Source organism: Leuresthes tenuis, unplaced genomic scaffold (assembly GCF_036924035.1).
Source record: "Leuresthes tenuis unplaced genomic scaffold, fLeuTen1.0.hap1 SCAF_17, whole genome shotgun sequence".
NCBI lineage: Eukaryota > Metazoa > Chordata > Actinopteri > Atheriniformes > Atherinopsidae > Leuresthes > Leuresthes tenuis.
In genome coordinates this window covers 13,979,613-14,002,015 of record NW_027325371.1, presented here as the reverse complement: position 1 = coordinate 14,002,015, position 22,403 = coordinate 13,979,613, and the positions used below count along the sequence as shown (strand labels likewise).

Sequence of the window (22,403 nt, the reverse complement as noted above, 5' to 3'; positions counted from 1 at the left end):
AATATTCTCAAATGTTTATAGAAGCAAAAAGAGATGCACTGACTTTAAAACTGTAGCTAACTGATGACATTTTCCATGTTTTCTCCCTTTGTCTTTCTATTGGTCAATGTCTTTGTTTCTGTACTGGTCTTGGCCTATATGTTCATCTGTCTGACTAATCTCAGAGCTGCTACAAGTGCCAGATTGTTGGGGCGTCCCTCAGCTGCTGTTGGAGAGGCTGCTCTCATAAATACCACTATGTCTGCGCCAAAGAGATAGGTAAGAGACCGCAGCGGGAGAGGAGCAGAGAAACGGATTGAAAATTAAAGAAAAGCCAAGGAGGGCGAGCAGAAATTAGGAGGTGAATAAGCAAGTGAGCTGGGGTTGTAAGGGCAACATGGAGGAAACCAATGCGGAAAGTAGAAAAAATGAAAAGAGGAGAAATAAAGAAAGGGGAAGATAAATGAATGTGGGGAAAATGGAAAAGGGAAAAAAGCATCAAGGCATTATTGAGTGTGAGACGATATGTCTGAGAGCTCTGAGGGAGAGCAAAACCAAAAAGAGGGAGGGAGCTTTGAGTAAAGCAGATGATGAAAGGGGGAGTTTGAAAGAAGGGTAAAGGCAAGAGATAGAGGGAGGAGGGTGTGTTTGTGTGCATTATTGACCACTACCCCTGTGGCTCCATCCATCCGTGCTGTTGTCGAAGGACTGAATGTGGGTGTGTGTGCATGCATCGACAGTATGTGTGCAATGCTTGCCTAAATACTTCCCTGTGAGCATTTTACAACTATGTTACGTATATGTCTTCAGTGCGCGCGTGTGTGTGTGTGTGTGTGTGTGTTCCTGGTTGTTATCAATGCAAGTGTGTGTCTGTGTGTAACCTCATGCCAAAGAGCTACAGTGTGAGGATTAGAAGGCCTGCCACGTCTGCCAAGCCAGCACAGGGAGCAGAGCAAGGCTCTTTTTAATCCTGCTGAGTGCACCAGCCATATCTGCCTGCCTGCACTGCAACTCATCCACTCATTCTGTCCTCTGTTGCAGCCTCTCTCTTGCTTCCTCTTTTTTGCTCTCCTCCCTGACATTAACATGGGTTTTTGCCATTTACATGAAGGTTCAAGGCTTTTGTGAATATCCACCCCCTGCTTTGTGTTTGATTTCATGTTATCGTCTGTAGCTTATCTCCTTTCCCCCTCCCTTTCTCTCACTGCCTATAGGCTGCACATTCCATGAGGATGATTTCTCCATCAAATGTCCTAAACACGAGGTAAGCAAAAAAAAAATAAATCCACTGAATTAATGAATGAATGCATATCAGTCCTTAGATTGTCTACAATGAGGTTTAAAATCTTGAAATATGTTTAGTGACTAAATCATTACAGTATCATGCTTAAATTCATACGCAGATAAAAGGAAGAAGAGATCAAGAGAAATTTCAGAACAATGCCATGTGCAGTTTCACAGGCAACATCTTACACATTTATGTGTACATAGATTGTATGAAGTGAATACATTCCTAATTGCATCATTAACAATCATTTTTGTGGCGTAACACAAGTTGATCACTGAGACAAGATTAACAACCCTTTGGATTTAAACGTACTTCTAAGCTACTTCTATCAGCATAGCTGCATCATGGCTCCACATGGAAAGGAATTGTCCATCATCTGTAACAACTCAGAGATAGTGAGATATTACATAACATCAACTGAAAAAGAAAAATCTTTGTTTGAGAAAAAAAAAAAAGACCTAGTTGCTCTTGGACACAAAACTGCTAGATTAAACGTCAGGTGAGACTTTATTATTTACTTCAGTTTAGATGGATATAAAGATGACATTTTGTGTTAATCATTTTGTTCCGATACTACAGCGGCAAATATAACATCATCATGACCCCATTCAGCTGAGGAATATATAATAATCCATATCACACCGACAGATTTGCACAAGACTCCAAAGAGGAAAAAAAAAAGAAGAATTACAAACTTTCTAATTATATTGCTTCACTTGGAGAGCAAATACCTACCGTTTTGCCTATAAGTGAATAATCTAACGTTTGAGTCATGCTACACTGTGATGTCCTCACTTTTGTATACCGCGTCTTATGTGCAGTAGGTGTGCTCTGATTGATCACAGGTCAATCCGCTCCACTCTCTGCATTTTGACCCCCACTGGCCTTTTCTCCTATCGCTTTTTCTCTCCTCATACTCCTCTCCAGCCACCTTCCAAAGTCCTTTAAGTTTCATGTAAACACCGTGACTTAATTAGCAATACACTCCAGCACAAAAAGTGCATCAGTTTGTGTGAAACAATAAGAAATTTTTTTTTTTTAAATCACTATACAGTAGCATTAAGTGCCCATCTCCCATTTCAATATGTGACTCACGAAGGCAAGCATCTCATCTTGAACTGATTGTTTGTTGTCAGTTCACTAAGTAACTTGGCAAACAGTCAAAATAGAGCATTACTGTTTGCTTTTTGTATTACTGTCACTCCCTCTGTTATGACTTTGGACCTCTGCAATTGCAATGGCTCATTGTTGTTTAGGATCAGTCTAATACTCCATGTCCAGCTTTCCTGTGGGATAAACACCATCTTGTGGTGATGAATTTACACTGCAGCACAGAAAGGAAGGTCAAATGCAAGGGGGTGGTGGAGAGTAAGAAATGCTGACATTCAGCAGAGAGCAGCAGTGCATTGAGGCAGCAGTGGCAGTAGGCTCCCATCCTCCCTTCCATCTCTGCATCTCTCTTTTCCTCCCTCCTTTCCCTCTTCCTCTTCCTGTTCTCCTCTGTGCAGACTGACGGGGATGAAAAGCTGGCTGCTGATCAAAACACCCCACCCACCATCACTGCCTGCTATCCTCCCCACATGCTCTCTCCACCATTACTGTCTCTGTCTCTCCACTTCTTCCCCTCATTACTTCTCTTTCCTCATCTTTTTTTTCTTGTTCGCCTTATTTTGCCGCTTTGCTCCCCTGCTGCTCCAGCTCCCTCGGTCTCTCACTTTGTTCACCTCTCATCTCCTATGAGCTCCCGTTTCCATTTTCAGTCGTCTTCCCTTAATGCGTCCTCATCCCATTCTCCCGCTTTCTTTCTCATCTTCTCTACTGCTCTCCCCACCTCCCTTCACCTCAACTCCCACGTCTAAGCAGCAGAAACGGAGTGTGAGAAACAAGAGAGCAAGTCAGAGAGAGATTGTTGTTAGCAGGCTGAGGCAGAGCTGTCATCAGCCAAGGGATCTAAAGGTCTGCGTGTGTGTATGTGAGCCTGTGCTGAGCCAATTTAAGTTGAGCAGCCTAATCAAAGGGAAGAGGAGACACACACATATACATATACACATGAGTACCCCACCCATGGGTCCCCCTCAGAAATTCTCTGTTCACTGAAGAGCTAGAAAAAAAATGCACACGCAAACACGAACTTCAGCTTTTGATTTTCTAGTGCTAAGGCATATATGATATGTATATGTTCATTAGCAGGTTACCTGTAAGCCCTAAATCTTGGACAAAAAATCCAAATCATGTCACGCCCCCCTAAAGCATGGGTGTTTAACATTTCTTCCACTGTACTGACTTAGTTGAAGGCATCAAAGGGATACACACTGGACAATTGCACTGAAACATGAGCATCGTATGCTAGCTATCTCTGTCATACAATCTTTTGAAATTGACCATGGGTGACAATTTCGCCTTTTTTCCGCAAGTTTTTTTCTTGATGATTTGTAGATTTTTGCTTTCTAAAAAGTTATCTGCCTGGAAATTAGGTTGGGGAGCAACTGCATTTTTTAAAAACTTCTTTTTCAAACAATGAGCAGTTTGTAGTAGAGCTTGTATGCTGATAGAATGCTGTACAAATCAAAACACACATAATATCATACATATTGTACTGAAGTTGAGACATGACAAAACATGCAGATGTCCATTATTTGTTAAAAACATGATATTTGGAGTCACATTCTCGAAACCTTCAATTTACATCGAGTTCTGCTATCACAACCACTGGCTGGCAGTATTTTTTGTCCACTCCAAATGCATTTGCTACTGAAATCAAGCAAATTGACTGCGTTTTCACCTTGTTCACTGAAAGATAATCAACAAAATCCTTTTCTTCTTTTCTGGTACAGGCAGTGTTTGCTGTGTTTTTCATTTGCAGGCACCGAGAGTCAGACTGAGATGGTCTGTGGGCTGCATTCGGCCCTGGGCCTTAAAAAATAACCTAGCTATAACCTAAACCTTTATTAACAGCAGAAAATCAATGGGCAATTTATAATAATCAAAAAGAAGGTATGAACTCAATAAAGCTTAAAAAGGGAGGGAGGATCTGGTTTCCTCCTTCTTACCCCAAACCAACACTGACTGAACCTAGCGGAACAAAAGCTGCAAAAACAGGTTTAATCACAAAAAAACTAAAGAATAACAGAAAGCAAAACTGTGAATCGCCAACAAACTGCAGCAACAGGAGGCGGGAAGAAGAAAGGGAAGAGCACTGATTCCTACCACCTCCATATTGGTTCTCACTAATCAGGCCTGACCAGGTTCCACCTGAGGAGAAAACACAAGGCAACATGAGAGAAGGTCACCAGCAGAGAGGGAACATGTAACTGAGTGCAAGAAAGGCAGGCACAGAGAAAAACTGTATTTCTTTCTTTTTTCTTTTTTTTTTTTGTGCTGCGGCTGAATCGGAACAAAAGCCGAATGGGGGCAGTTACATCAGAGAGCAGGAGACTGAAATAGAAAATACTGGAAAGAAAAAAGAAGGGCAACAAGAGAGATGAACAGCAAAGGGGAAGACACCCTGTGCTGGTGAGGTGGAGGGAAAAAAGTGAAGACTAAAGCTTTTAAAGAATGAGTTACTCCAGGGAAGGTAACAGAGAGAGAGGGTGTTCTCTTCAAAGAAGAAAAGGGGAGAAAAAGTGAAAGAAAATAAAGGAGGAATAAATGACAGAGACCAAAGGGTTGGGCTGAATCCAGGGCATGAGGATGGGCAGCTGGCAGTTCACTGAGAAATACCAAAAGAGTGAAAAAGAGTTTCTGGAGGGGCTGTAGAGGAGTATATGCAGAAAGTAAATGCTCCACCACCAGCGCAATTAAACAGCATTCTGGCTCTTTCTATTACAGAGAAGCTGTTGCACTGTCAGCTGCATTCATCTCCCCACTCCTGTAGCTTGCCTGCTTTTATGTTTTCACAGCAGATCTGCACAGAAACAATCTCAGTCTCAAAAGTGGACTGTCTACACACCTGCCTGAAGCTTTTCTGTTCCGAGTGTCATTACAAACAGAACACAAAGGCTCATAAATTAGGAAGTTGGGGAAACGTTCTGCAGTGGTATGAGGGGAAGGCCAGCGGTTCGAAACAGTGTCATCCTCTGTGTGTTTGTGACTTGCATTCATTGCTTTTCTTTTCCTCTACAGGACCTGTAAGATAACCCTGTATTCCACTTTCACCACCACCACCATTCTGCCACCTGTCCAGCAAGGCAAAATGCTGTCCTAACATCCACTAAAAACGCAGCGATGACTGATGATGGATAGCTATGTTGGCCAGACGGCCACTGAGGTGGAGCTGGAAGCGAAAACAAACTCTGGAGAATTGCTCTGCAGAAAACAGCTGCTCCCTGAACCCGGACTTGAAATGTATTTTCTCAATGAAGTCCCTCACAGCGAGCCAGAAGGCGGTGACACTGTTAAACAGGAGGACATGGCTTTGTCTGGAGTCCAGTGCACATCGGGACTGTTTGAAATGCAGAGCGAGGAAGGTGCGTGTGTGTTCTGCCTTCGGATGAGTTGCTATCATCCTCAGACAGCTGGCAGACACTGATTGGGCAGGAGCGTCCCTCTGGCCACTTTGTCTGTAGGCTAGCGGGAGCACGTGTGTGCGCTCGAGTGTCTGTGTGCGTGTGCCATTCCACAACCACGTCATCACTGTGTGTTTGTGTACATGTGTCTGAGTGTGACGAAGTGCATCTCCAATTCAACACATCCTCCATCAGAAAAAAAGAAAAGGAAAAAAAAAAGAAAAGAAAAACAGCACCCAAACTCTGGATGTAATATCTCAATGTGTGCGTTTGTGTTTAAAACATGAGATAAAAATGAAACAAATAAGGAAACTGTACATGATGATGTGCTTTACAGGTTCTAAATATTCCGGTATCCAAGAGTTAAGAAAAAAAAAACAACAGACGCAGTATTTTAATATCATGCTCTTATCTTTGGAGATGTATTTTGATGTGCATTATGACTAAACAACATCACTGCATCACACTTGGTATATGTCAGGCTTTGTGTTATTCAGAAATGGAAATGTATATATATGGATATATGTATATATATATATATATCTCTATATATAGATATATATATATATATATGAAAACTACAAAAATATGAATTCTGTTTCAGAGTTTACTTCAACTGTGTGCACATTCAATAAACAGTAGATGCCACCATGGTGACTTGAGAAGACGCAGTCGAGGGCTCCGAAGATCCAACGGGGCAGTCAGATCATTTCACCTTCATGACAATGTACAGTTCGGATGTATTAATCGTTAAAACATTTCAGTGATTATTTCACATGCCACAGCCGTGCAGAAAGACGTGCTTTCAAACCAGATTTCATGACATACCTGTCCGTTTGTGTATCTAAAAATGTAGCCTCTTCTCACCCTGCCATGCTATATAACAAAGCACCGTGCAGGGCGTCAGTTAAAGTTCTGGTCATATCAAAAAGAGACATATTTAAGTATTAAAGCAGAAAAGAACGTGCAAAAACACCACACCAAACATTCTTTTATGAAGCTCATTATTTAATGGTGTACATAAGTATTTGATGCTGTTTAAATGTAAGATGTGATGTACTAATATAATTGTGTATAGTATTTCCTAGAGATGTTTATTTTCTATAAAATGGAATATGTTATTGCTTATAAAATGTTATTAAAAGAATCCATTGAAGAAAAAAAAAAAATAACAAACCTTTTTGGGAATGTCACTTGTCTTAAGTGGGAGCATGCCGTTTTATTGATTTTCATGTCTATTGGTTTGGACTTGATGACACAGCATCACTTTGTTTGAAATGTTTTTTGTAACGCCAATGTTAAATATACCAGCACCTTTCAATGCTGCTATGACCAACGCCTGCTCTTTTTGTCTTCCCTGAACATGCACTGCCATCGACACACCAGAGACGTGACGTGGGCTCAAAAAGCAGCTGTGAAAAAAAAAAAAAAAAAAGGGCAAAAAGATGATAAGATCTCATTCCAAGAGAAAAAAAGTGCACGTTTGAAACTATCTGCTTCCAGACAGCCAAGTGCAGGAAGCTATTTCTATCTTTTTTTACGCTCTTTACAATCAGTAATATGAAAGGTTTTTTTTCCATGCCACATCTGCTTCACATCTAGCAACTTATAGCCTTTTGAATGCTCTACTTACATGACTTTGAGGCGAGGGTGAGGAGCCTTTGATTGCACTTTTAGTCATCTTCTACCACCCATACCACACATCACCGCAACGAATAAAAGTATCACACTAAACACTGCTGCGTTCTTTACAAAATGATTTAATATTTACATGAAAGGATGAAAACCAACAAGGGAGAGATAAATGGATGTCAGTTACAGGCAACGGGACCGATTCCGTCATACATGGCTGCTTTACAATCACCTCAATCCCATGTTTTCAAGGTTTTATATTAGTGACACACTATTAAAAAAAAAAAAAAAGGTAAAAATGGTCCTGGGACAAAAACACATGCCATGTTTTTCTTTCAATTGTTTTTACAATTCTTGACTAAACAAAAAATTTTTTTTTTTTTTAAAAAAAGGGTCTCTCTAGAGACATAAAATTGTAATGACTGAAAGAGCAACTACTGCCTTTAATGTTGTGGACAAAAATTTAAAAAAAAAAACAGTAAATCATTTTGTAAATGCCTACAGAAGTGCCAAAGGTTCGTGTCGTAGCGACGTTGCGAGTTTGCGATGCCAGAATTGGTGCGCCTGCTTTTGATACAGCTGCATACGTGTCCAACAGCTCAAAAGGTCAACTGAGTCAGACCACATAATCTTTACGACTTGATACCGTCTCCAATTAGACGCCACTGGGCCTGGCTACCGCTCTGAACAGAATTAACGCGAGAAAGTAAGCATACGTCACTGCTTATGCAAAAATACTCCTTAATCAAAGATCATACAGATTATAAATACATTTTAAAATATGTACACAGCAAAACAAATACACGACCTCTATGAAAACAACTTCACAAAGCCGTATTTTTCTGAATCTCATTGAAAGCAGCGTCGCAGGCCTAGTGCAGATAAGAGATATGGGGTTTGGGCAGCTGATCATCTTACAAACAGATCACCAAGGAAGCACAATTCAAATAAACTTCACCAAAAAGTATTTGAACAGCATGTGGAGTAGCTTCCTACAGTACGCGCCCACAGTCAGACCAAACCGTTTGGTCATTTTTCTCAGAGACGGCTCAACTTACAACCAATCAGAGTAGCCCATCCCTCCCACACTGAGCCCTGCTGCCTGTAACAAGGTGCATCTCTGCCCAAAAGACAGGGTGGGGCTACTCTGAGCCAATTCAGGGCAAATTACTCTTTCATGCTTCTCACACATGTGCTAAGCTGTCATGTCTCCACCTTGGCATGTGGGGACTCCTTCTTGTGGTCAAACTGCGACACTGCAGTTGTTCGCACGAGGGGGTTCGGCTCAGCAGGAGCAAAATTCTTCCTATTTACTGATAAAAAAAAAAATCCAAGTGCTTTTTGATGTGGGTGGCGGGAGGGACAATCCATGAAGAAAATCCATTCTGATAGAAATCTGTACAGTTAAATGAATCTGTTCAATAGCTGCACGACCAAATGAGACTGTATGGTTCTGTGTTGATGGAAGTTTTTTTTTCTTTTCTTTCAGTTTGTATGCCAGAGATGTTTCTATATACAGCGTCCATGCAAGTCTCTCAAGCCCTCCCCCCTTTCCTTCAGTCTAGCTGTTGGTCACGGTGGTGCCGCTGCCCAGTTTAATGATCATTTGCTGGCAGTCGTGGAGGGTCCTCTTGTCTCCCAGCTTCTCCAGGGTGCGGGCTGCGTCAGCCAGCATACCCACCCTTTGTCCTGGAGCCGACAGGAAGGAGGGTGGCAGGTAGCGGCATGCCAGCATCACAGCCTCCGCCTGCTCCCGCTGGCCGGGCCGCGTTTCACACTCCTCTGCGCACAAAACGTCATGTTACCGTGGCAACAGCACTCAGTCTTAAGCAGCTTTCTGTTTAATTGTTGATTAAAGTTATAATGAATGAAAAATGGGAAAATAAAAATCATTCAGTGATTGAAGTTAGGACTGTGTCGAATTATATCCAAGTTATTTGAGCATCTCATGCTGGGACACAAACATCAGCTAAAAATAAGGAACGCCCACGGTCTTTCTTTTTTTTTTTTCAGCCCAAATGTCCTAAGATGTCTATTTTTATGGACTTTTTGTACAATAACATGTTTATTATGGTATAAAATCTTCACGTTATAAAACTACGATCCTAAATACTTTGGCTTGAAAATCATCTTAAAGATAACTTCCCTGAAGGAACTGAAATTATAATATGAAGGCCCAACCGAAATTCCTCCCCTTGGCCCTATTCCTTCATTTTACAGAGATAAAGCGCCCCTTTTCCTTTAGAGGCGAAATGGTAGTGGTCATCCAGCCATCCAAATGGCCTCCGAAGCCCTCGTCGAAGGTTTATATAACCACTACATCTTGATTCCAAAAAGAAAAGCAGCCCTTTATCTCTGTAAAATGGAGTAAAGCCAAGGGGAGGGACTTTGGATCGGGCCACCGCTGCCAAAAGATTTAAATTACTTGTACAGATTAGATAAAAGATAAAATCAACAGAAGCGTGTCCACACACACCTGTCTTGGCTCCGGGAGTTGCTCGGCGCCGCAGTGAGCGATCCAAAAGCTGATGAGTTCTGGTGGGACTGGCCCCGGCCATGAGCCTGGCTGTGGCTTCGTGAAGAAACAACTGGAAAGAGATGCAGGGAGAAGAGATGAGAAGCAAAAAGGAGGTGAGGTGGGGGGGGCGATGATGACTCACACATAATGTTAAGCTCTACCTCTGAGAGACTTTGAAGCTTTGTGAACAACACTGCTAAACACTTGCCTCAGGGTGTGTGTGTGTGTGTGTGTGTGTGTGTGTGGTGCAACACTTCTCAACTAATATCTACTGAGAATTGAAGCATGTACTGCCTGAAAATGTGTGCATAGAAAGTATACAAAGTGCTTTTTATTATATGTACTCATTTTACATGTCCTTCTAAATGTTGTCTGTACATTAAAAACGTGTATATATGGGAACACAATTGTATGTCAGAGACACCACTTCTCTCCCATCCCCCAACTAGAATTAAGCCTTAATAAGGACTAAAATGCATAGGAAAAATACAGTGACAGGTACTGTTTTACATACTCTTCGCACTGCAGGTCTGAAGTTTTGAGCCAGCTTGCGCAGGGAGCTGAGATCCTGTTGAAAACCCTGAAGCTCTGGTGGAGAGGCCTGATGAAGGCCTACAGTGCTGCTGGTGCCCACTGACCCCGTCCCCGTAGGACTTGTCCCCTGCTGCTGTACACGCCACACATTGGTCCTCATAACCAACAGGAGATCACACACCAGCAACTCAACGACCTATGGAAAAAAAAGTGAACCGGATTAACATTAGCTGCCAGGTCTGGGTCTGGTTTGGAAGGTATAATGTGTTTGACCTAAAATGTTCGCAACCTAAAAGCAAAAAAAAAATGGAAAAATGGAATTTTTGATGATAGCAGCTGTACAAACAACAAAAGCACATCCTAACACAAAGTCCATCTCCTCCCGTGTATGTGCTGTTGTTAGTGGCCCAGCTCTGTGTTGCACTGCAGGTACATTGCAATCCAGTGAGACAAACATGCAATGCAACTACAATGCACTACAGTGCTGGCCATAGACACCCCCCCCACACACACACACACACACAAACAAACGGTGAGCTACCTATCCACCAGCATAACCATCTGCTGAATGCCACAGGGAAGGACGCTGCAGTCTCACAGAGAGGAGCTGCTGCGGGGGAATCTGTCTGATAAAGTATGTGGCTTTGTATTGTGGAAAAAAATAAAAAATAAATAAAAGAAGGTGTGTGCGTGTACACACTCCAGTGAATATGTGCGAGTTATTACCCGTGTTTACAGTTTTATTCACTGGTGTGCAGGCACATCTGTCCCTGTGTGGACTCATGCGTGCATATTTTTGCTCTTTCTTATGTAAATGCATAAAAAATTGAATTCATAGAAATAATAAACAACAGTCTGACTTATCTGTGCAAATCTGAAGGACCTTGCGGCTTCCTCTGTGTGTGTGTGTGTGTGTATACCTTGTCTAAACTTGAGCTATGGCAGTGTGGTCCCAGGTTGAGGCTGTCTCGGAGCAGGGCGCTGGCCTTGTCAATGTAGCTCAGACTCATCTGGCAGTTTTCTGGCTTGGACAGCAGAGCCCTAACTGCCCTGAATGTGTTCAGACAAGCTTTGGGCAGAAGACTCCTGCCAGAACGAGGGAGGAAAAAAGAAACGGCAGACAGGACACAGGTTAACGTGGTGGAAGTGTACGAGTGTGTGTGCGCTCAGCTTGGCTTTATCGGACCAAAGTTGCGCGACACACTCTTGAAATGGATGCAGACGTGATAATGTGTAGAAATCTAACTTACTCTGCATTCTGCAGACTGCGGGGCAGGTGCTCAACAGTGGGATAAAGTCTCTCTGCGGCAGCGTCGTCTCCTTGGAGCCAGTTAATGATGACTACAGCAACTGAGGACCACCACTTGGAGTGGGGATCGCAGCCTGGATATTGGAGAAAAATGTGTTTAAGACCAGACACCAGACTAACAGTTATGCAAATACTGAAATCCCCTCCTAGCATCTGTGACAGTAAACAGAAAGACCGCCACTATCCATACTCCCCTCTCCCCTCTGTCAGTTACAACAAGCAATCAGAGAAAGCAGGAATTGTTAAGAAAGAAAACTATTCCGTTTCACATTGTGCAACACACACAGACAGACTTCCAACACTCAGAGAGCAACCCGAGGCTCTGCCAAGAAGTCTCCCATTAAAATCCCTGCACAGTCTCACTTCCTTTTCTCCTCTGAAGGTGTTCGCCGATTTTGACAGTGCTGAGGATAAATGAAGCAATCTAGCAGATGCCTCCCATTCACCTACACCCCTTTTGCTCAGATCAGTGATCAGTGAAAACAAAGGAGAGTGGTGGGAGGGTGGAAATGAACTTCCAGTTTCTTACTTTGCAAGCGCATTGAGATAACCGAAGCACTTTTAAGCAAGTGAGAACATAAAATGAGGGAGAAGCAACTATAATTCTCCCAATAAGGTGTACAAATCAGGATTTTGAGTTTCTATCTTCTGGTGCATAAAACGGACAACAAATGCAATGGTAACTGTGAGAATAGCTCCAAGAGTGACCTACCGGTCACAGTAGCCATGTTGGAGCCAATTGCAAAGGACTGGGAGGTGCCACCAGCTGCATCTGAAGCACTAATCAACAGTTGGAGGTACTCCAAAGCATCGGCATACTCCCTAATGACAAACACATAGTTAACAGTTGTTCTCTTTGTGTCTACTAAAATTGTTGTGTCTACTAAAATTTTTAACAAGAAGAAGATTCAAATACTTGGAAGTGTGACTGGTGTTCTTACCCCTCGCCTTGGCTAAGACTCTTCTCTCCATGAGGCTGGGCAACACAGTAAAGAGCCTTTTCAAGGAGGTGTTCTCTGAAGGCCTGAGTCACCTGGGCCAAGGGATCCACTTTAAGGGCACGAACACAAACACAGGTGTGCATAAATATGTAAGGAAACTGGGTTTCAGGTGGCAGTTTTCAAGAGTATTCAACAGAATGACTAAGGCATTATAAAGAGGACAGTTTCGCATTTCTTCGCATTCACTGACCAGTGTTGCCAGCCTGGCTGTAGATGCTTTCTTTAGGTGTGCTGCGAATAGCCCAATCCCCGTCCACGAAGAAGCGGTGGCCGAGTGGGTGGCAGAGCCATTGCATGGCTGGAGGCACACTGCCACTGGATGACAGGCATGCCTGACGGGCACTGCTCAGGAACACACGCTATCAGGAACAAAGAGAATGTTTGGGTTGAGTGTAGTTCACTTTATTTCAACAAGGGAAGACTCTTAGGCTTATTAACAACAGAGTGCGTGTTTTTAACCATGGCAAACAATCTAATCAATGCCAAATCAATCAAGTTTGAAACAACCACCAGCTACATGTAGAGAGAGATGCTTGTGCATGCCAAACAAATGGGACCTACAGAGGTGAAATGCAGGATCCTTGGCAAGCTGGCTTTGACTCGTAGAGCTGCAGAAACATAGACTTCAGCCAGAGTGGCGACAGGTAGACAAGAGCCAGCACACTCAGCCAGGTTCACTGCACTTAAAGCCATGTGCGCTGCCGACAGGTGGCTTCCGTTCAGCTTACCTGTATCCAAGAGTAGAAGACAAGATTGTATCTATCATTGATAAAAATAAATCCTAGAGAGATTTAAAAACAAATATCTACAAAATGAAATAATAAAAATTTGAGATTAATGATATTAGTATTCAACTGTCACTAAAGCAGGTTTATTTAACTGGTTCTTTAATGTCTGATGACTTCAATATTTTCAGTCTACGAAATTGATTTAATTTAGAGACAAAAGGTTTTCCCCGAGACCAACCTGTCATGTGAAGCTGGTGCAGGCGGTGGTAAACCAGGGCAGCGTCACGGCTGCTTTTGCATGCATCCTCCTGCAGGGGGCGATCCGATCGCAAGCCTCCAGCCCTTGCAGCCAGCCAGCGGCCGACCCAGAGGCGCTGGAGACAGAATCTTAGTTGAGACCAGAGCGCCGCACAGGCGAGGTCTAACTGTGAGGTGGGTAAGGGACGACCGAGAGCCTTCAAACAAGTTCGCAGGTTGTGACTGGCCTGAGCAAAATCTCCCTATGAAGGAGATCAGTGACGAGAAAGAACAAATGAAAGAAGTCGATGAGTAAGATGTAAAACACCTTAATGGGGATCTTTATGTTTAATTTGCTTAATCAAAAGAAAACTTAAAAAAACGTACTCTAGCAAGGTCCAGGTCAGCCTGTTTGCGGTGCCTCCAGAATAAGACAGACGATCCAGAGTGCGGTCTGGTTACAGGCTCTCCATACACCAACAGTCGGATCAGAACCCCCGATACGAGAATACCGTTCACAAGCCACACCAGAATAGTAGGGAGCATCCAATCCATCCAGCCCCAAGAGTCAGCTACAGACAACACAAATGCAGTCATTTATCTGTACAAGCACATCTGCACATGGAGAAGCACCACCGCATCCCATAAAAACAGAGCCATACATAACCTACTGAGAGTGGAATCAATAGCTGTCTCCCTCCCAGCATTTATCCAGTGCATACCTGCAATATCCACACCAAGGACACTCCTGCCTGCGTGATGGGCAGAGATGTCAGTGCTTCCTGCAGAGCTGCCACCAGATGAGCAGAGCAGAGCAGCCAGAGGGTTGAGGGAGAGGAAGAGGAAGGTAAAGGCACACAATGCCATACGGGAACGGTCCAACATGCCGCCAGCACTGCCACCTGCTGCAGATCCGTCCAACATGCCTATATTTGGCTGCCACATGGAGAGTCCAGAAACATAAAATTAGTGTCAGTCAATCAGAGGTTCAAAAGAACCCAGCATCTACAGATTTTTCAGGTAATATTCAAGCTGCTGAATGTTGCCGATGTGGCTTCTAATAAAAACAGTTTTTCTAAATTACTAAATGCAAATCCCTCTTTCATTCCACCGAGATTTGCTCTCAACCTCTGGTAAATTGTCACAGAAATAAAAACAGAGGCTCCAGCAACAAGTGGGGAAAAAAATGAAGCCTCCACCTGGAGTTTATGTGCTCTGCTTTGAATCAAAGCACAACTTCAAACTGCGTCAACTTCCATTACAGAAAAGTTAAAGGAAAGGGGGCGTTAAAAGTCTTTCTTTGACTAGAAGTAACCGGCTATTCTCAACCCTCATCTGATATGAAACACAGATGATCAGCACTGACCACGAAGCCATTAAGAGCGCAGAGAAGCGGATAAAATGGGAGCTGCATACCTTTGTGTCCTCCCCCATTGGACTATCGGGCTCTGAGTCACTGCCACAGTGTGAGAAAGAAGTCGGGGAGCCCACGTCAGAGGCTGGAGGGGTAGGCAGCTCATTTTTCAATTCTGCCTGTCCGTCCACCTCCATGGCAACTAGGTCTTTGAGAGACTCTGAAGAAAGAGGAAAGGAATGACGACGAGAGCAGTTAGAAAGCTTTGACCTTACATAGAGGCTAAGTAAGACCATTTTCGATTTTGTCAGTTCAGGGTAACAGTCGCTATTAAGAGATCTCATCACAAAAGGTCAAATAAAAAGCTTCCTCTCTAGGAATTGAAGCAAACTGCTAAAAGGCAGTGGCAGAATATAGAAAAGAGAAGGTCTTCGGTGCTTACTGTTTTTCTGGGCAGCCATTTTAAGAGCCATGTTCTCCTGTTTGAGTTTCTGGTTAGCCTGCTGCAGGTAGCGGATGTAGTCGATCGCTTTCCTCAGCACGGCAGACTTGTTTAGCTAAGAAAAAAGGCCAGGTTAACTAAAAACAAATGCTATAATGCTAATTCTGATTAGACCTGTATTGCTTTGGAACAGAAATATAACTGCATAACTGTCCCATCCGTTTTACCGGTATCTGTAAACAGAACAGGTAGGAATTGAAATCAAATGATCATAAACAAACCTTGTTTCCTACCTTGGCTTCAGTCCCAGCCACCAAGTCTTTAAGTTCCACAATTTTATCGTTGATGGAAGAGCGATAGCGCTTCTCGATGGCGTTGTGAGCCGTGCGTTTCTCCCCCTTGTGAGGCTGGCCCACATGCTTACTAGCGATGGCGATGCGGTTTATAGGCAGCTTTTCAGCGTCCACCATCACTGGCATTGTGGTCAGGATCGTGCCTCCACCCACAAAGGCCTAAAGAGTTGTATCAAGCGGACATCATTTAAATATCTCAACAGTAAACCAAACAGCCATCAACCAAGTGCATCTTATGATCTTGTTTCTGAATATGAATTCAGGGTTGTCTACCTGCAGTGAGGTGCTCTGTACTGCACTGGTGGTGGCCAGGGAGGTGGGAGAAGCCATAGTTGTAACCATGCAGGGGTCGGGCTTCAGAGCAGTGAGCACTAAGGACTCAGCCTTAATGAACTGAGGCTGCAACAGCACCTGAGAAACGCACACAAGAGCAGATGCACAGATGTTCATAAATCACAAATAATGGCGGCAGTTGCACTCAGGCACCAGCTCCACACACTTACAGGTACTTGCTGTATGTGAGATGCGATGCTTTGAACCGGAGGGCTTGATGTGGCCAGGAGAGTAGAGGCGGTGGTCAGCGCGTGGAGCTGGGTCTGAATGGACACCGGCTGGATGTTTGGAGGTGAAGACGACAAGCTAATGCCAGGCGTGCTCACGTTGCTGGGACTGGCAGCTGGAAAAAAAAAACCGGACGGCAGAGATTTCATCAGCATTAAATCAAGCCTGTGAAACTGTTGCAGCGATCCATCTCTTCACTTTATATTTTCAGGTATTCACCAAACACAGGAGAATTATGGAAAACTATCATCAAAACCACAGATGTTGTTCTCTCATCACAACAGACGAAAAACACTTTGCCATCAGAGTATTACTGAATTCCAGCTCCAACACAATAATACTACTAATAACTCTAAAAAAAAAAAATCAGAAAGAAAATATATACCAACCAATGCTCTGTAAAAAAGTTGTGTAATTATTATAGTCGTATGCTCTAAACAGGTAAATGATCAATATGTAGCAAATGCTTTTTTTTTAAATGTTTTAGCCAGTATTTTCCCTAAGGTTATAAATACCTCGGTTAATGGGTTTATGGGCAACTCGGGGACCTGTTATCTCCTTATAAATACCTGATAACACTAGTCAGTGTGTCATCTTGTATTTCTTATCAGCTCCGACTGGGTTATCGATCAGTTCTCTCACATAGTGATAAAAGTTATGGCATCTAAGATGAAAGAAATTAGTCATTAACAGCTTCTTTTGCTGTAGTAAAAAACTACAACCACTCTGTGAGTCATCGCTGGCATTCGAGAGCTTTCAGAGGGCAAAAAAAGTTCTTGACCTACTTGCTCCGTGACGTACAGGTAAGAGCAAACACATACAAGCATATATGGTGAACTATATACTGCATACATGTGCTATTCCATCTCCTGTGTATGAACAACCAGCATTGTTGAGAGAATGCAGTTCAACTGAACTCACAGACTCCAGCACTGCAGAGCAAAGTTTATTACATTACAACCTGGGTACGTGATCAGCTGAGGTTGAATAACCTGGAATAACCCTTCCTTTGTAAGTGCAATATACAGGAGCCGCCTTATTGGGCACTGCAGCTTCAATTGTTAGAGAACACCAGACAAATACAGATTTGCTTAAAATTCAATGACATCCATTTGTGAGATTCTTACACCTTTCTCAAAGTGAACTAAACTGAATAATACTTCTTTTTATAGCAAAATGGGAAACGATACAAAATTTTATCAGACATTCAAACATATAGTATGTTGTGGTGCTATGAAGAACTAAAAATGATTATGTTATAGAACCAGGAGCAGTACAAGGACTGTATAATAACCAAAGTTAGCCTGCAGCAGACTGAATTTAGAAACCAGTGTTGCGTATGAGGTGATCGCTCCTGACCAATCAGAGCGCCTCTCTGAGACTTGCTCTGAGATCTTGTTGTGCTACAAAGAACCAAAATGATTGTGTGAACGCATTCTACAAATGAAGGGGACATTTTTTTAAAAGTGTCACGTTTCAAAACGTGTGACCCATCTTAAAGCACAAGATTATGTACTATATAACCTGTCTCACCTATTTAACTGCCTAAATAGGTGAGACAAAACAAGGTAAGTGTCCTTATTACTTTTAAAACAACAAAAATATGATGGTCTGTTTTCTAAATACTGCTCATCTTGAACCCACGAACACTGCATGGACACCACACCGGCATCAATTAACTCTCTGTTGCTCCTCCACTGGACTGGCTGTGTCAACACTGCCCGTTGTTAACATGGACACGACTGTGCTGCTTGAGGCGCAACAATCGGGCTCTATTCTGTTCCTTCATCCAAGTAGCAAACTATTACATCAGATAGCGAATTATTATCAAGCAATGTAACTGCAGTTTCAAGCATTGTACCCCAAAATCCAAGCGCATTTCAAACCTTGAAAATAGCACATTAAAAGTCAAGCATCTTCCAGAGTGCAAGAACCCTGCATTTTGTAACCCATTTACAGCGGATGGAAAATTTTAGTTGAAGGCGACACAACAGCTGTGAAGACTTTAACCCTTAACAGGCAATAAATGACGTTGATTCAACGAGACTCGCAAGCCTACAGGTGCACTGTAGTAATATAATAGTGTTATAGTGTTAATAACACTAGTAATAGTGTTATTTTTCCCTATTTCAATTATTTTTTCTCAATTCATCATTTCCAACCAATAGATTTTTGCTAGTATTAAAGCTATAATTCGTTTATGAGACTAGAATTGCCAGATATAGACATGCTCATAACCCAAAAGGAGTGCTTACCTGTGAAGCTACTTTGGCTGTTATAGTTGCTCCGGGCCTGAGGCTGTGTCTGAGGCTGAGGCTGAGGTGGAGTCTGGGGCTGAGGCTGGGGCTGGGGCTGAGGTGGAGTCTGGGGCTGAGGCTGGGGAGCATGAGTGGTGAAAAGCACCTGTGTTGCAGAGCTGAATGTTGGATTTGGTACTGGTGAGCCACGAGGAGAAGCTGCCAGTGCAGGGGCAGACGGGCTGAGGATTGGTTGGGGCTGTTCCACCTGGGGCTGTCGGAGGCTCTGAGCCTGTTGTGGGGAGGTTGGCTGCTGCCTCTCGGTGGAGTTGGGTACTTTGGACAGGGGAGACTGTTGGAAGGTGGGAGGCTGGAAGGCCTTGTCTGGCGTTGAGGAGCTACGGGTAATGGGAGGGCCCAGGAGAGCATCCAGGTGGGGGTTACTGCTTAGGATGGAAGAAGTAGATGAAGACGCAGGTGTAGTTGTGGTGGTTGGAGGGGCAGATAAGGTGACGGTCTGGGACAAACCAGGAATCTCTTGGGTGGGAGTGCTGCCTGAAAAGGGATGGGCATCAAAGAGTCCCCCAAACTCCATGTCCTGGTTGTTGATGAGCTGAAGCATGTCTAAAGAATAAACAAAATCAGAGCCATCACTAACAGTTTCGACTAGGTAGGGGGAAAAAAGCAGATAAAAGTCTGTTCTAAAAAGATGACAGTTAAAGAGGAACATGGTTGTCAGTTTACAGATTACTGAAACAACCTCTTAGCAGTAAACCAAATACCTTGCATTCTCATCTAAATTGCAGGTTGTTCATACATAAATCCACAAGTACAGTAATAATTTTCATAATAAGATCAGAAGATTCAAAAGTAAGCTTAAAAAAGTGATAATATTCAGGAAGTAGATGACATAAACATCTATACTGTAGTGTTAGATAGAATGGCACATTTGTCCTGCAAAAAGGTGACAAATACATGTACAAATAAGCATTAAATCTTCAAAGATACATGATCCTGATGATCCTGGTAAAATAAAGAAATATTTTGCTATTTCCACATCAGTTTTGGCAAGTTGTGATCATTTATGACATACGAATATGGCAGCTGAAAACTACCACAAACATCGATAGGTTTTTCCCATGAAATACACCTCAATTTCTTTAAAAATTAATAACCGAAATGTAAATCTGAAAGGATCAATTCAAATCCAAATCGTACTGTCTGTACTAACACACGCAGTTCAAACACAAGAACGCCTTGCATGAAAAACTGTTACAAAAAGTACACAAAGCACCGATTAGTCTTCTGCTCGTGTGACGCTTTGTGTTAGTCACAAGGTGGAAAATTAAACTAACACAGACATTTGACATAATACTGATATTTCTATTATTCTCTTACAAGACTTTTGAGTGTCATGATCTAAACTTGACATATACACATGTGTGTGTGTGGGTGTATATATATATATATATATATATATATATACACTATTTCTAAAATGTTTGTTCCATAGGAATCACCACAATGATGCTTGTATATTTTAACATGATATTTTGTCACATCCATTTAATGCGTCAGTTTATTTGAGGCACTGTTTGTCTGCTTTCGAAAGACGGCCCGGTGTGTTGCACCACCCCACTCTGATCTGACCGAAAAGTTTTCCATGAGGAGAGTGGGTGACTCCGACTGTAAGATCTGTCTGCAGTGAAACGCAGCAGACTGAATTTGTAAACCACTGTTGTGTATGAGGTGATCGCTCCTGGCCAATCAGAGCGCCTCTTTGAGACTTGCTATGCCGATCAGCCCAAGACTGGAAGGAGAGGGAGAGCTGTCTTGCTTCACAAGAGGTTACCATCGAGCAGCGTCACCGAAGGTTACTGTCGGTCAAATTTAGGGAGCACGGTCGCAGGATATCATTATCATATACTGTTTACACAGCCCAGCTTATCACCTAACTTGTTGGCCAACACCGTAAAACACATGCTCGCCATGACAGGAAAATGTCCAGAAAACAGACAATTTTGCATTACAGATAAGTGGCTGCTGAATTATCGCTCTTCAGTCTACATTTCTCCAACAACAGGCCCATTCATTTCATGTCAGGTACCCAAAGCAGCGTGTTTGCATAAAAAAAAAAATAAAATAAATCATGTTTTTAAAAAAAAACAAAAAAAAAACAAAATCACGACAATTACACGTGGCTTTAGAAGTAATAGGTAACATTTATCAATCGGTCAATTGAAGTGGATGAACCTGTCAAAGAGGAATGAACGACAGTAACCCCGGTCTGTGGAGCATGTTGGGGGCGGGGCGCGCTCACGAGCATTTAGCAACACATTAGCTTCACATACTAGCTTAGCTAACTAACTCTTAATTATCATAGACCTTTAATGTAATAAAACCAAGCAGATGCTTTTGGTAGTATAAAGCAGCATCAATACAAACGAATAACAGCACCAACTTATATTAGCTTTGCTAACTTCTAAACATAGTCGATAGTTAACAGGCTGATATTAGCCAGTCTAACTATGGTTAATGAACTGTGAGGTGTCAAAACCTGCAAACTTGTCATTGTGATACTTGTATGTGATACGATATAGAAAACAGAAGAAATTAATAGGTGAAACACACATGCTATGCAGGAGATAGTTGCAAGTAGCATTATATGTTTAGCTGTTTATACACGACTGGCTCAACCAACTGCCACCGTTATATCTTCTTACCATCAATATCGCTTAAGAGGGCCGTGTCTATATCGCTAGGGTCATTAAGCGACAGAGTTGGATCCAGATTATCCAACGAAGGATCGTCAAAAGACAAGCGATTCATCTTCACTCCTGTGTCGGAATATCTTGTATAGACGTTGCTGATGGATCGTCAGGGGGGGGAAATCGGTAACTTCTCACGTCCCTACATTTGTCAAAGACTCGGATTCCAAGTCTGTCTGAGATATGTGCAAGATGAACCCCAACTATTTACCGATGTGCTAACTAACTACTCACACCAACCCCCATATTCGCCTACAGTAACTTGTCAAACCAAGCCAAACACTGAAGCTCATTCAGCACTAACGTGCTTACGGCGGCAGAAGGAAGAACCTGTTCAACCCATGATGATTGACAGAAACGCCAGCCAATCAGTAACTCTGGACTGGATTCCCACGTTCTAATTTTACAGGATTGTTTTGATTGTTGAGGGAAGGTAACAGCCTGTGGGATACATGGACATTATTTTTTATAAGAGAATAAACATTGAGTTATGGTTGTTACATTGACAGCCAAACTGGCACAATGGCCCCGAAATAGTTATATATTTCTAGATATATAAATCATGTGTATTCATCCAAACTATTACTAAATACATTCTACTATACAGAAATATCAAATGTTTAATGCTGTTACCATCGTTATTTTTTCAGCCCTATACAGCCTTATCAATATCAACACATAAATCCACCTAAATGTGTATTTTGAGGGAAACAGCGTGGACGTGTTTATTGTGGGCTTGCCCCAATTAGCCAATCATCCCCACGTGGGCGTGTACAACAGACAGTCAAGTTTGTCTGACTCGATTTAGCAGCTGCCCCTGTAGAACCAGTAAAATCGGCCAATGGGAAGCTCAGAAACCGAGTGGGGTGATCTGACGTCACAGCTCTGGGTTTAGATTACATCATGTGTAACCTGTAAAAGCGGAGGCAGGAATAGTGAAGTAAACTGGAGCAATTT

General features: G+C 42.6%; 3 protein-coding genes across 4 annotated transcripts in view; 2 read left to right on the top strand and 1 right to left on the bottom strand.

Annotated features, from left to right (window-relative positions):
- rai1 (retinoic acid induced 1) overlaps window positions 1-8,124 on the top strand; it is a 53,244-nt gene extending 45,120 nt beyond the window's left edge. Inside the window, exons 3-5 of the mRNA XM_072369053.1 lie at window positions 165-258; window positions 1,194-1,243; window positions 5,390-8,124. Of these exons, the coding sequence (XP_072225154.1) occupies window positions 165-258; window positions 1,194-1,243; window positions 5,390-5,398 (153 nt within the window). The 3' untranslated portion in view covers window positions 5,399-8,124. The remainder of the gene's footprint in view (window positions 1-164; window positions 259-1,193; window positions 1,244-5,389) is intronic.
- Window positions 1-22,403, top strand: part of rps2 (ribosomal protein S2) — a 196,996-nt gene that overhangs the window by 122,058 nt on the left and 52,535 nt on the right. The window lies entirely within an intron of this gene.
- Window positions 7,517-21,755, bottom strand: srebf1 (sterol regulatory element binding transcription factor 1). 2 transcript variants are annotated; one of them, XM_072369054.1, is made up of 19 exons: window positions 21,402-21,755; window positions 18,697-19,302; window positions 16,384-16,556; window positions 16,154-16,291; window positions 15,809-16,039; window positions 15,528-15,642; window positions 15,148-15,305; window positions 14,454-14,667; window positions 14,119-14,303; window positions 13,733-13,994; window positions 13,328-13,494; window positions 12,957-13,125; window positions 12,707-12,815; window positions 12,478-12,587; window positions 11,707-11,839; window positions 11,377-11,542; window positions 10,437-10,652; window positions 9,881-9,992; window positions 7,517-9,186 (listed from the first exon to the last, which is right to left on the bottom strand). In XM_072369054.1, the coding sequence occupies exons 1-19, from the start codon at window positions 21,505-21,507 to the stop codon at window positions 8,966-8,968; spliced, it is 3,591 nt and encodes a 1,196-aa protein (XP_072225155.1). In that variant the 5' UTR covers window positions 21,508-21,755; the 3' UTR covers window positions 7,517-8,965. The 2 variants fall into 2 exon arrangements, with proteins under 2 accessions (XP_072225155.1, XP_072225157.1); XM_072369056.1 differs by having other exon boundaries at window positions 15,821-16,039.